At 37.8% G+C, this 13,941-nt stretch overlaps 1 protein-coding gene and 1 pseudogene across 2 annotated transcripts; one reads left to right on the top strand and one right to left on the bottom strand.

Moving 5' to 3' along the window:
* Positions 1-8: 8 nt before the first annotated feature.
* LOC112277359 (fruit protein pKIWI502-like) lies at positions 9-4,014 on the bottom strand (annotated as a pseudogene). The gene is made up of 7 exons (XR_016500843.1): positions 3,275-4,014; positions 2,424-2,673; positions 2,182-2,282; positions 1,951-2,035; positions 1,631-1,710; positions 1,357-1,436; positions 9-649 (listed from the first exon to the last, which is right to left on the bottom strand). The product of XR_016500843.1 is annotated as a fruit protein pKIWI502-like (transcript).
* Positions 4,015-6,153: 2,139 nt separating this feature from the next.
* Positions 6,154-10,426, top strand: LOC112277614 (uncharacterized). The gene is made up of 8 exons (XM_024510158.3): positions 6,154-6,693; positions 7,836-8,138; positions 8,312-8,377; positions 8,516-8,754; positions 8,879-9,137; positions 9,267-9,446; positions 9,558-9,713; positions 9,826-10,426. Exons 2-8 carry the CDS (start codon positions 8,052-8,054, stop codon positions 9,997-9,999), a joined length of 1,161 nt encoding a protein of 386 aa, XP_024365926.1. The 5' UTR covers positions 6,154-6,693; positions 7,836-8,051; the 3' UTR covers positions 10,000-10,426.
* Positions 10,427-13,941: the final 3,515 nt, after the last annotated feature.

The following is a 13,941-nucleotide window of genomic DNA, read 5'->3' as shown; positions in this document are numbered from 1 at the left end:
CTCTGATGTGAAAGAATAATGCGTTAATGTAAAATACAACTTTTTTTTCAATACATGTCTTGCTGTATGCGTGAGCTAACCTTGAGTTCCAAGGGGTACACAAGACATGTGCCTAGCCTCCCCCAACTAATGTAGTCAATACTCCAGTAGATCACGCGCCAAAAGAACAACGCAACAACTTGACTGTTTAAAATCACTTATGTCTGCAAGTCTGAGCTTTGCGTGTCAATCGTTGCAAGTACACACTCATAATCAACTCCCATCAATTTGACATTACAAATACACCCACATATCCACACGCCGCCTAATTCCTGAACTGCTAGATTTGATTGCTCAATTTTCTTCTCTACAAAAACTCAAAGAAAAGATTCAGCTAGAGAAATGCAGAGCAATATGATAAGATTCTAAAAACTGGGAAAAAGAAGGGCTAAACTATCAACTGGGCTTTCTTGATAATTTGAGTTCACTTAACTTCATGTGGCAATACAAGGTGAGTAGAAAACGCTACAACAATAATCTAGTTACCGAACCTTACATGATCCATTGAGAGGTGAAAAATGAATTGAAACTTCTTAAATATTGGTTGAGAAGAACAACAGCATCAAGCCATTCAGGATAGAGTCGAAATTTGATCTCCAGCTCTGTCAACCTTGACAACTCACAAGTAGATTGATGAGAACACTGGAGCAACTGGTGGGACATGAGTAAAACACCAAGCAATACACGAGTACAGTAGAATCGAACAAATTAATTATTAAAAAATAGCTCATTCGATTAACTTAGATAATTAAAATGACGCTAATTATTATTTTTTATTATTGAAATTAATTCAGCTACAGATTAGAGCATGGCGATGCTTCCAATTGCGATTAAAATCATTAACATGTACAGCTCCCTCAGCTGGCTATGCCTGGAATCCACATGCGCTCACTAACAGCAGTCGCCATCTACAACGCTTCACCTGACCTATTTTACAGGAAGGGAGCATTGTAGCATGGACCAGCTGTGCATGTTTAGGATTACTAAAATTGTAATCATCGGGATACAGATACAATGCAGACGACATCTAGCCACAGCCATGTATTTGTGTTGGAACGATGCTCTGCTATTATTATTTAACATAAGGACTGAAATTCACATGCTTTAAAAAACAACATTCTTCGCCATCTGCACTACTACAGCAAGATTGATTAGAAATATGGAGGGAGCAACGCAAGGTGGTGAAGCTATGCTTGCTTGAGGTTACTAAAAGTATCATAGCAAAAATACATGGGACACTAATCGAACCCAAATTGACGTACGGGTTGAATCACAACAACGTGAAACAAAACACAAAAGATGGATTTATATCCTTACCTCATGCCAAGAAGGTCTAAAAAATTCAGAAGGATTTTTTCCTTGAGTACTCCATCAGACACAAGAATGTCAGTCACATCCTGAACAAACCATTTTACGGATCAGCAAAAAAATGCCACGCCTCGTATCCAAAAAGTAATTAAACATGCTAACTAGATTGTAGATCGGTAAGCGTGTCTTAATATCAAGTTGACACTTCTTCAACCTTTCACATGCTTTTTACCACACGCTCAAAGGAAAGCACCACAGTCTTACGATGTGTAGGAATGAATACCAGTGCCATTTGCCTATGTCCACATAACACTGCACCAGTTTGAGACCCAACTAAACCCCCCTTGAGTCGGAAAAGGCTGCCTGAAATAACATGACACCACGACCAAATGCAATACTCAGTACAGATACACGTGTGAACATGTACAAGAAGCTAAGTCGGTTCCATGGGTGAAAGGTATTGATATAAAGTGGCAGGTATGAAAACACTTTAGTGAATATCTACCACAATTGCAGTGCGGTCACAACCCAGAGTGAATTCGATCATATGCAAACCCACATTCTTGAGAAATTATAAAGAACAAAACATTACCTGAACATAACCTTGAGCCCCATTCCAGGTACCATTGGGCTGAGACAATACAGGTACTACCTGGACTCCTGATGCCTACCAGTCCTTAAACCTATCCTTTAGATGCAGAGCACCACATAAGATTAAAAATACAGGACACAGCAGGAAATAGAACTATGCTCTACTCAGTTCCGGCACGCAACAACCAAAGAATCTCCAGGCGACATATCCGTATAGTTCAATAGGAAGCCACTAGACAATACCTGATATGACATTCGATCTAGGTTGCGGGCACCACAGTATAGACGCACATCTTTTCGTTTGTGGGCGTCAAACCCTGCTTCTAATAGCGAGCGGATTGGACAGTACGTAACAATGACCTGCTGCTAGATTTGTTATCTACGCTGCTTCAAAATACGTGACTGTCAAAGCATGCCTAAGGAACATAATCGAAACCAATGCAAATGGGTTTCACGAAGCCGCGAGAATTTCCAAGAGACCAACCTAATTCCAGAACCAGTAGCGAAGAGCAGTATCGTGGGGTATTTCTCGGCAGGTGCAACTTGATCAACTTGCTAAAGCCATTACCCATCACCTGACTAATCTCAACCTTGTCTCCTCTTTCTAAGCCACACAGCATACCGGCTGTAGTGCCCTCCACGGACTCAATCAAAAACTCAATTGACCAAGACGCGGCTACCTTAGGGGGGTGATGCTATAGCGAGAAATACCGGCTTGCTATTGCCAACTTTGACCTGGGCAAGCAAGAAAGTACATAACACAGCAAACGAAACAGTAGAGATTAGAGCACAGCCTGTAAGACACACCGATAATCACACTGACGATAAGGAATACGATGTATATCGCACATTATCATTTTATTTTATTTTGATAACCCTCTCCACGCATGTATTCCCTCTTGAAATCGGATTTTCAAAAGATAGAATCCAATCAGTTGTTTCAAGACTCACCCAAAGCTTCCATAACTAAAGCTCAAACTGCACGAGGACCTGTCGCGAAGCTGCCACACCACGAGAAGACCCTCCTCAGTGGAAGCAAATCTACGATTCAAGAAGTCCAATTAAAAAAACCTAGAAAATCCTAAGTAGACTGGAACTAATGCAGTAGACTCCCCGATCTTATGCTCTGTCAGAATTACGAAAACAGGAAAACCACTCCAACTACTTCCAGCGACCCTGTTCCTATCCATGAAGCTCCCACTTACACCCTAAAATCTCTCACATCATGTTCCACCGTTAATGTTCAAGAAATCCACCCGCTCCAGCTAACAAACCGACGCCCCATCCCAGACAAGACCAAAGAAGGCAGTATGAGCGCAGCTGACTAGGAATTCACCTGGACAAACTGACCAGCTTTAGTGTGCTCCTCCATCAATTCCCGATAACCACTGATATCCAACACGAAGTGATGATATTCCTCACAGGCAATGCCAACGTCAGCCACGGGAGCTTCAGTCCACAACACATCCTGCTGCCAGACGGCCCGCACAGCAGCAAAGCATCTCCCTCCCCGGCTCTGCTGCAGCTGCACGGCGCTATTCGAACCCAGCCCGAGCTCCGGCACTGGGAGACGTCGGAGAAGGACCATGGCGGGGCTGCGGAGGGCCAGCAGCCTGATAGTGTTCAACATGGCGGGTCCGGCGAGTGGTGAATCCACTCGCAGCGTTGGCGCGGCACAGCACGCAAATGGAAAGGTGAGCCTGCAGATGTACTGGCCATGGCGCGAGATCACAGAGTCCTGCGAGACGGTGGCTGCGACTTGGACGTGGAATTAGGGTTTGGCGATCCAGTGACCCACGACTCCGTTTGTGTTTTTGGGCCCGGCGCGTCGTCTTCTTGCTGCCACAAGAGTTCCCCTCTCTTGTGCAGTTTTGCTCCTTTTTTGTGACGTTTCTCTTCGTTGTCCCGTTTCCTTGCGGAGCTTCTCTTTGTGCGATTGCCTCAATCCATTGCTCTTTTCTGATTTCCTTTGCTCTTCATTGTCAAGTTGTGTGGCTACACTCTATCATCAAACATTCCTTCCACGTGGAGCAATTCTTTCTTAATTGGAGAGTTATGAATATTACAACTTGGTAGCTCAAGGGAGATGTTCTTTTTGCTGACGATGTTTTTGATGATTATATCAAAAATAAGATTAAAAAAAAAAAAAAAAAAAAAAAAAAAACACACACACACACACACAATTTGATTTTATCTTTGTGTACACTTTTCTGTTATTAAAATTAAAACCCCATTACCAAAAATTATAAAATGCTCATTAGAAGGTGGCAATCCAATTAAATGCACTAGTATCAATTTCTAACAAGATTTGCTAATGATAGAGTGTTCAACATGTGTGTATGTTTTTGTTTTGTTTTTATTTATTTATTTATTTTTTTGTATAAAATCTCTACCACATACAAAGGGATATTTTTAAAATCCATTTATACAAAAAATTATGAAAGATGGCTCAAGGCATATGTAGCTTTTTTTTGCATAGACCTTGTTCCAAGAAGCTTTGAATGTGATAAGTGTGAATCCCACACCAACTACCTCTCTCTACATACAAATTGTACCAAACATTAACATTTTTTCCACTTTGAACTCTAAAATTGTGTTGATTAAATATACATTTACTCATGCTTCTTTGTCAATTATTTTCTACTACTAAGTTTTGAATACCTCATCTAATTAAATTTGTACCTCTTATTGATTAAGTATTTTCATGACTTGTCATTTAAACGTCAAAACGAACCCATTAATACATATTGTTTAAGAATTTTTTAAAACTATCAAATTTTCTTGTCATTTTCAAAATAGAAATGGATTGATTTTTAAAAAATATTAAAAAAAAATTATTATGTGTTTTTGAGAATAATACAGTTTAATGTGCATGATTCAACCATATTTTAGAATATACTAAACTGAAATACTACTATTGAATAATTAATTCCTTCCATAGCAGTAAAAAGAAAAGAAAAGAAAATAAAAGATTAAAAAACTAAAAAAAAACTAAATTAAAATCATCATCATCATTATATTCTCATCACAAAAAGATTTTGTTGGTTGCAATGCATTGATTGTATCTTATTTCAACTCATTAATTTCCTTTTTTAGTAATTCATAAATTCATTAATCAGTTTGTGAGAACTTAAGAGTATTAAATTATGAGTTTATTCAATGGCATAAACCAAATAAATTATCTATCTTATCAGCTTAAGACATAAATATTTTTAAATGAATCATATTTAACATGTTTTTAGTGTGTATATATATATATATATATATATATATTTATCCATATACATACACATGCACATGCAACATCTACAACCAATCTTGCAAGAATCTAAAGAAGTATGGATTGTTTTATTTAAATTATTTTATTTAAATTTGTAACAAAATAAGAAACCCCCCCCCCCTTCTTTTTTTGCATGGTCACACTCTTGCATGCACACCCCTGCAAAAAAAAAAAAAAAAAAAAAAAAAGTATGAAATTTCAAATACGATTTTAAAAAACTATTTATTTGGCATTGACAAATAATAACAATAGCATAAACATTGTCTTTCATGTTATAATTATTCAAACAGTTAATTTGACAAAGGCTTGCAAGGACAAAAGAGTTGAAGGCTAAGATAAGATAAAGCCATAAAATACAATTGGATAAGTATATATCAAATTTGATATTAAAGTAATAAATATAATAAGAACCATAATTCAAAGTCAAAATTAGATTGAAAATATTGATAGTGTTTTCAGAATATTCCAATAATAATTATCTAGACAATGTAATTCGTGATTAAACATATGTCATATTACAATAAGCTACTGAAAACAAACACATAACTGTTGATATGCTCTTACAATAATTTATAACTTCGTCAACACAATGTTTTGACATTTTTGCAAACCTAAACAACAAAAAATAAAAAAATTACTTTTCAGCATAAATGCCAAGGCATCAGTTCAAAAGCAATCCTCCAAGTTGAGCAAGAACAACAAATGTCTCGCTCTCATGAACCACAAAACTACATTAAAACGTTATATTCAAGAAAACCCACATCAACAAGCAATAAAACAAAAGGAAATAAAAATGGCCCCTCCTGTCCATGTGGAAGCGACGGATGAATGAATCAATGCGAATGAATGTCGACGATGCACGACGGAACTTCATCCATCACAATACGACGTGCATTGGAGTGAGTGAGGGAGGGCACAACAACGCAGAGCAATCCACGAGTCGCCAGCGCCGGGATCACTCGCAGTGCTTCGGGAGCAGCAACAACTTTGGCGCACCTGATGCTGCTGCGCTGGCTATGGTGGCCTCTTCTCGTTCATGACCCATGACGTCGTGCCCTCACTGCGTCGTTTGTTACCCAGTTCCCTAGTTCTTAGTCTCCCCCCTCCTCCCCCCTACTTTACATGTCTCGTCCTCCTCGCCCCCTTTTGACGACGTTGGCAAACTTTTTCAACGCCCCTTAACTACTCCCGGCTCTCGCCAGCGATTCCACAGCCGTTCTTCGGGCTTTCTAATCATGGCTGGGTGGCCGATACACTCCTTCCGATGGACTGGTGCTCAATGTCTAGATTTCTATTCTGAATTGTGTGACGCGATCCTTGTCATGATTACTCCGTTCGCCGGATTCTCGCCTGCCCGTTAATCACTTGTCTTGGAGGTCTAGGAGGAGTTGAAGCGTGGGGAGAAATTGGGAGGTGGGTGCGACGGGTGTTTGGTGACGGGATAGTTGCGGGGGGAGCTGTGGTGGAGGTTCCCGGTACGTTTCCTGCAGCTTCATGTCTCAAGGTTGGGTTTTCCGTGGGTTTCGATTGTGGATAGTGTGTTGGAGTGGCAAAACAGGAAGTTTTAATTTTTTTGATTTTGATTTTGATTTTGTTTTGTTTTTGTTTTTGTTTGCTTTTTTTTTTTTTTTTTTTTTTTTTTTTTGTGTGCGTGTGGGGTTGCAGCGGAGAGAGATGGTGAAGTGGTGTTGGAAATATTAAGGTGCGGAGTTGTTTTTCTATTGCAACGGATTCCCCTTGAATCCGCTGCGGTGCATTTGCGCCTACTGGGGGTGTCACTTTCTTGGAATGCACTGGTTTTCTTGGCACCCTCCTAGAGTTTTGGTTTCGATCGCCTACCCTCGCTGATGTCTGTGATCCGCACTTCGTCCCCGACTAGTCATGTTGTCAGTCTCAAGCTTGGGGTGCGCCCGATGGAGCTGTTGGGCAGTGTGAATTGATAGCTAAATCACTCCTAACGCGAGCAACCTCGAACACCGTTCCGATGAGAAATTGTTGCTCCATCTCATGTGAGATATTAGGTTTGTGCAGCTCGCTTGCACGACATGTTTCTAGATTATTACATGCACTTGGCCATGCCGCTCTTCGGAATGCCGTTAAGCATCATTTTTGTCCGTCGGTGTGGTGGATGGTGTCACGAGATAGTCTGTTCAAATCTTGCTCCATTTCCTAAGCTGTAGGAAACATTTCCAGCTGTCAATCACAGGAAAATGAATCCGCTGTGCTGATAGCTATCCTCCTTGGGACCTTGGTTCCGTCGTCTTTCATTATTTCGATCTTTAGGTCAAGCGATTAGGTCATGCGAATATGTTATGTCGGATTGTATTTTGATGTCAGTGTAAGGGACATGGCCGCCCTAATCTTCAATCAGCTCTGCGTCGGCTATTTTCCTTCAAAGTCTAGGCTCCAAGCTATATTTCATGAAACCATTCTATAAAGTCCTGTTTGCCTTGCTGGCACTCTTTCCTTGATCGATTGCGTAATAAGTTCTTCTGTGACTGTTTTTGGTAGTTATTGGCAGCGCCCGCGTGTCACGAGACGAAGTGATTTTGTGTGCATCCCTTCACAGAACCTTGAATCCGTGCAAGTCAATTTTTCATTATTGTGAGTTATGCAGATTTTTGGCTCATGAAGCACGATATATTTCAAGCTTGAACACCTGTGGAGACAAATCAGTGGGCGAATTAATAGGCACCCGTAGCTGAATGAGGCCTTTAATTTATGAGAGGCTATTACGACCGTGCGAACGAAGGAGCTGGTGGTCTAGCATACAATTCCCTGTGAATCGGATGTTCGTGTGATTTCAAGTAAGTGTTGTAACAAAATCGGTCTTATGGTGGACAAAAAGACATGCCTTCCACTGCATTTCTCGCCATCGTTACGTCCCGGCGGAGCTCCTGCTACCAATGGATACCACCAGGTGAGCACAGTCGAGAATTCTCCTCAAATATTGTATTTGTAAGACGGGGCTTTAATTGTTGGTTTGGACAAACTCATGCGATTTGTGAAATGGTCTAGCTGAGGAACCGATCTGCAACTTGAAAGAATCATCCTAGAAAAAAACTGAGGAAAAAGGGTTTGTTCGATGCGCAGACAGCGGGAAGTCATGTAGACACGAAACTCGAAGGAAGATATGACTTCTATGCTGCCAATATGAAGGTATAATGCTTCTTACCATGGCAGCAGAAGCGGTAGAAAATACTGTATCTAACTTCACAAGTTTAAACAAATACTTGATTCGATTTCATCTTCGGTCACTACCGAAATGAGGGTTGATTTTTGAGAGTGGTGGGGCAGGATATATGGAATGCGAAGGAATGGAGAAAGGTATCAACGGTGTGGAGGCTGCTTGTCTTGGTAGTTGTCGGAGGCTTTGGTGTATACATGTGTATGGTGGGCTTGGACAGAAGGCAATTTTCGTATGAGCCTGTGGAGGAGTTAGTTCTGAAAGATGTGAGACGAGAAGATGATTCTTGTCCTCGACGTGATCATCTGGATTTTTACCAACACTATCCACTTCCACATACATACGAGAGGTATGCCTTCAAAACTAGTACTTAATACCAAATCCTTGTCAATGCATTCCATTATCCATCCACTTGGTTTCATGGTCGTGCTTTTTGGGAGTTTCCTCACATTTCACTCTGTTTTGCACTTCAGGAATGAGTGCACATGCACCCCTGTACACTATTTTGTAATATTATCAATGCAAAGGTCAGGTAGTGGGTGGTTCGAGACGCTTCTCAACAACCACCCAAATATTAGTTCCCATGGCGAAATTTTCTCAGTCAGGGAACGGAGAGATAATTTTTCCTCCATTGCTAGAAACATGGACAAGGTCTTCAACTTGGACTGGCTGAACAGTGCTTCGAAGAATGAATGCACCGCAGCTGTGGGTTTCAAGTGGATGCTAAATCAGGTAGACATTTCATTGAAACAACTCCATGTTTTTGATTCAAATGTTGCAATGAGCGCAACTTTTTTACTTTGCTTCTTTTCCACCTTTTTAAAATTTCTGTGTCGATGTGTGATGCTCGTTTTGCTGCAGGGTCCGATGGAATACAATAGGGAGGTTTTAGACTACTTTGAGAGGATGGGTGTTTCTGTCATTCTGCTACTTCGACGGAACGTGTTGAAGCGGTTAATCTCAATCATGGCGAACTCATATGATCAGCGTGCGAAGATCCTGAATGGCACTCACAAGTCGCATGTTCACTCAGTTGAGGAGGTGAATACCCCTCCTCTCATTTTTAAAGTCACATTTGTAGCATCCGGTTGCGGAAGTGGATGTATTCTCATTGCTAACTTCTAATAAGCCAGCTTCTGTTGGTTGTTACAGGCGTTGAAACTGGCAGAGTACAGGCCAGTCATAGACGTGAACCATTTGCCAGAGAATTTACAGCGAGTTGAGAAAATGGCCAGCGACGCCCAACGCCTCTTTAACAAAACTCGCAGCCGACTTGTCTACTACGAAGACCTGGTAATGGACTCACAGGTGGGTGCTCTCTTCTCAGCCAACTCCAGAATTGGTGAAGGTTTCTCTCTGCATTCGCTACACCAAGTGGGTTAACCTCATAAACTTATAAACAACGTGTTCAAATGTGCAGCGCTTGACTGAGATCCAAACATTTCTCGGGGTGCCACCGCGGAAGCTAGAAAGCCAGCAAGTGAAGATTCACACACGCCCATTGAGAGAGCAGATCCAAAACTGGGATGAGGTACTAGCCCGTTTGAATGGGACCAGGTATGAACTTTTAATGCACGATGACGATTACACATGATAATCCACGGAAGCACCCAGCTGGTGTTTCGTTTTGTACATTAGATATTGGGAGGAATAGGGTGGTTTTTGTAGCAGTGTTAAATGCGATCAGATCTTCTAGTATTGGCTTCTTCCTGCTTCTCTCATGTCGGCATGTTTGCGTGTCATGCCACTTAAACTGTTCGACCTCGCATCCTTGTACTAGAAACTAGTGTTTTTTTAGCACCTGAATGAAGTATTGGTGTAGTAGAGCCATCCATAAGAGGCTATAAAACTATAGCTCCTGTCAATTTTCACGAGAAAGGCTGCGTGGGGGGGCGACTCACCCCATTTGGTCCCAAACGTGGAGTTGGTGTTTTAGTCTGCCATATTTGTACACTCCTGGTGTACAAACTGTAAAGCGTTTTTCTCTCTTTTTGAAATTGAGAGGTGGTTCCATTTGTTTTGCTGCTTTGTAATGCTGAAGTGAAGTCTTTGTAGTATTTTTTGAAATATGCGATTGGGAATCTAGATCACTTTGCAGGTCATTAGCGAAGGTTAGCTTTGTTTTTATGTACATGTATGTGTGTGTGTGGGTGTTTGTACACGCACAGTTACAAGACTTATCAACAGTTCGTTGAATTTTTTATTTCCTGCGTGGCATTGCTTGGCACCATTAAAAACCTCTTCTAAGAGCAGATTATGAATGAATGATAAATGAATATTGATGAATTTACGGCTGTTATTCTTAATGATATAATTGATGACCAATTTGATGTTGTGGTTTTAGAAATAAAATCTGTGGTGTAGTGTATAGAAAATATTTGTTTTGTATAACATGTGGCCGATTGGGGTCTTTTAAATGCAATGCTATTATATATTGAAATAACTATTGTTTTATGATGAGGTACTAAAGGTTGGGAGAATCGACAGTTTTCTTTAATAATTATTAAACCAGAACTTATGGGACTATATCATATAGTATTCGATGGTTGGAAAGTTTGGAAAAGTACTTTTAATGCTTAATTTTATTAATGGAATCTGTCATAAAAGCACAAATAACACAATTTTTTTACCATAATAATTATATTTGGAAGCTGTTCGAACACAATAAATTTTCGTTGATTGAGATTCCTTCACTTTAAATATTAAAATTTCATAATTAGATTTCAAGTTCAAATCCAACTTTAACAACCGTGAACTACAATAAATTTAGGCCCAGGTTGAAATAAATTGTTTCTACTTCGGTCTGTGGACTTACTGTTTTAGAATTCTTGAAAGTAATAAATTAATTAATTGTGTAAAATAATGCAAACAAGGAAAGAATTACAAATTTCCTTGCTTTTAAACAATCATCCATCCTCAACTAAGATAGAAACAAAACAAAACAGAAAAAATCTTCTAATTCTACATTCAACATAGACAAGTTGATAATAATAATACTCAACTTTTTTATCTATATATTTCAGTTTCTATTTTTCAACCAACATAAGTATGTTAATATCTTACATTACTAAGATACTAAAAATGATTTTCTAATTAGGATGATACAATAGAATAATATATAATATAAGTATTAAAAGCTTATTAAGTATTAAAATAATACGTTTTTTTTTTTTTTTTTTTTTTTTTCATTATTTCATTAATGATCATTTTTTGTGTATTGTTGGTGGATACATGTAGAACACTACAAATCCATCATTAGAATTGAATGTAAAGTATTGATCAACAAGAACTTGTTGCATCTATATTTTCTTCACATTTTCTACATAAAAGAAAGCCTCTATTACAACCATAACACTTACAACATCCAAGAGTGATCACAATGGAAAACAATAAAAAAAACACCATAAATAGTAAAATAGCTTTGTATAAAAGCTACTAATCAAAATAAAGAAAAGATATCTAAAAATACAAAAAAAAGAAAAATGAAAGATAAAAAAGAAAATTCTTATAAAACATTAACAACAAAACAAATGTCTTAATAGAATATCAGACAAGTGTTATGAATAAATATGATAAGTACACAAAAATGTTTATACAAATATACAACCTCTATATAATGTACCTTTATGTAATAGTTAAATCTAGCCTCAACCAACTCTTGAATGATAACTACTTAGCAGTATAAAGCGAGTGTGAAAGAATTGATCACTTGTATATATAAATGTATAAGTATATATATATATATATATATATATATACATTAATTAATCATGGTGATGAATTTGTACTCTCGAAAGTGATGTGGATTAGCACCTTTGTTATGTTGTGGACAACATAAGATATCACAAAGCAAGTGCATATCCACTTAAAAATATTAGCCACAAAGTAAAAGAAATAACTCTCTCTATTGAAAGAGAGTGTTTGCTACTTGTTGTAGAAAGCCATTAATGTAGAGAAACAACTGTAATAATGAGGAACAAAAAATTCAAACCTTGTTGATTAAGGACTAAGTTTTTTTTTTTTTTTTTTTTTTTTTTTTTCTCCTAGCTCAAGTTTTGATCTATATCTATCTATCTATTTGTTTATCAATCAGTGTGTATGAGTGTGTTTGGTGTAGACTAGATAATGCCATGGTATAGTTGTGTCGACATGGAATTGCATGGTGTATAAGATGTAATAAGTTGATGTTGGATTTTGTGTATTTTCAAGTATTGATTGAATTTAAAGGAGGATACAAAGCTTGTAGCTATTTTGGTTTTCAATTCATGTGTAAAAGATTTGGAACATATATAGACATTTATTTTACTTTTTAGAAATTGAAGTACAATATATCTTGAAAAATCATCTATAAATGTAATATTGTCAAAGACATGAATCTTGAAGAAAGAAAATCTTCAATATATACTTGTGTCACTAAAGAGAATTGAAAAGTCACTCAAAGATGATATAATATTAAACTAAAATAACTATTGCAAAAAACAAGAAAGTTAGAAAGTCTTGAAATAAGACTAAGGACTAAAAAGGTATTGACAAGAGTGAAGAAGGCTTCACTCTTGCCTCCATATATACTCTTAACTAGGAGCTACATGGCGATGTCCTATAGGACCTCTAAAATGTGTTGACTTTGTAAGAAATATATTTTAACTTGCAAGGCAAGTTTTCTATATGTGTGCCACATAGTTAGCTTGTTTCATAAGCTACCAAGACGTGGTTAACTTGTTGACCAAGTTTCTAACCTACTAATCAACTACAAATACATGAAAAATCAAAGCAATGTCTATGAAGCTTCTAGAAAGCTTGTCAAGAAGGTATTATGCAATTAACATATTTTTATCTACTTTTATATATTTCTACCTAATCATATAGGTGTTTATTAGAATACTTATATATATGCCTGACATTATCTCTTCTTTTAAGGACGGGCTCCACGAAGAATGATCTTCATATATTGAGGAAATCTAAGATGCAACAAATTGTATTTGCTACATACTTTGATCTTTATTCTCTTCAAAGATGGTTGATAGGTCTTCTTAGCCATCAATAGTGTTCCATACTAAGATGAGAAGACTACCTTGTTATTTGATTGTTGTTGAGGCCTTTATAACTTTCTTCAAATAAAACATTTGGAACATTGCAAAGAGTTTTTCCTACCTCTGATAAAATCATCAAACAATGAGAATCTCTTCCAAAGTTGCGATACCAAACATGTTGTATATTGCCATCTATTTGAGGAAAGACATGTTGTTTTTAATGATCTTCATCTCAATTTCATTGTCTTGAAGGTTTTCACAATTACAATGTCTTGTTTGGTAAGTTTGCAAATGAAAGCTCTTGAGTTGAATCTTGTAGTTGTTGGTTTTCCATGTCCTCAGCATCACAAATACACAAAAGTTACAAAGACAAATAAAAGATAGAGTGTTATTTTCTTTTAATCTTATTTCTTTTCTAGCAAATATTTGCTATTTTTCATCTCGATTTTGATGGATTTTGTCAATGAAAAGCTTCAACTTTCTTTGTTGCATTTGCAAAATTCTTT

This window comes from Physcomitrium patens, chromosome 25 (assembly GCF_059467195.1).
Source record: "Physcomitrium patens ecotype Gransden chromosome 25, ASM5946719v1, whole genome shotgun sequence".
NCBI classification, from domain to species: Eukaryota; Viridiplantae; Streptophyta; class Bryopsida; order Funariales; family Funariaceae; genus Physcomitrium; species Physcomitrium patens.
The sequence above is the reverse complement of the archived record's forward strand: the minus strand, read 5'-3'. Positions and strand labels throughout refer to the sequence as shown.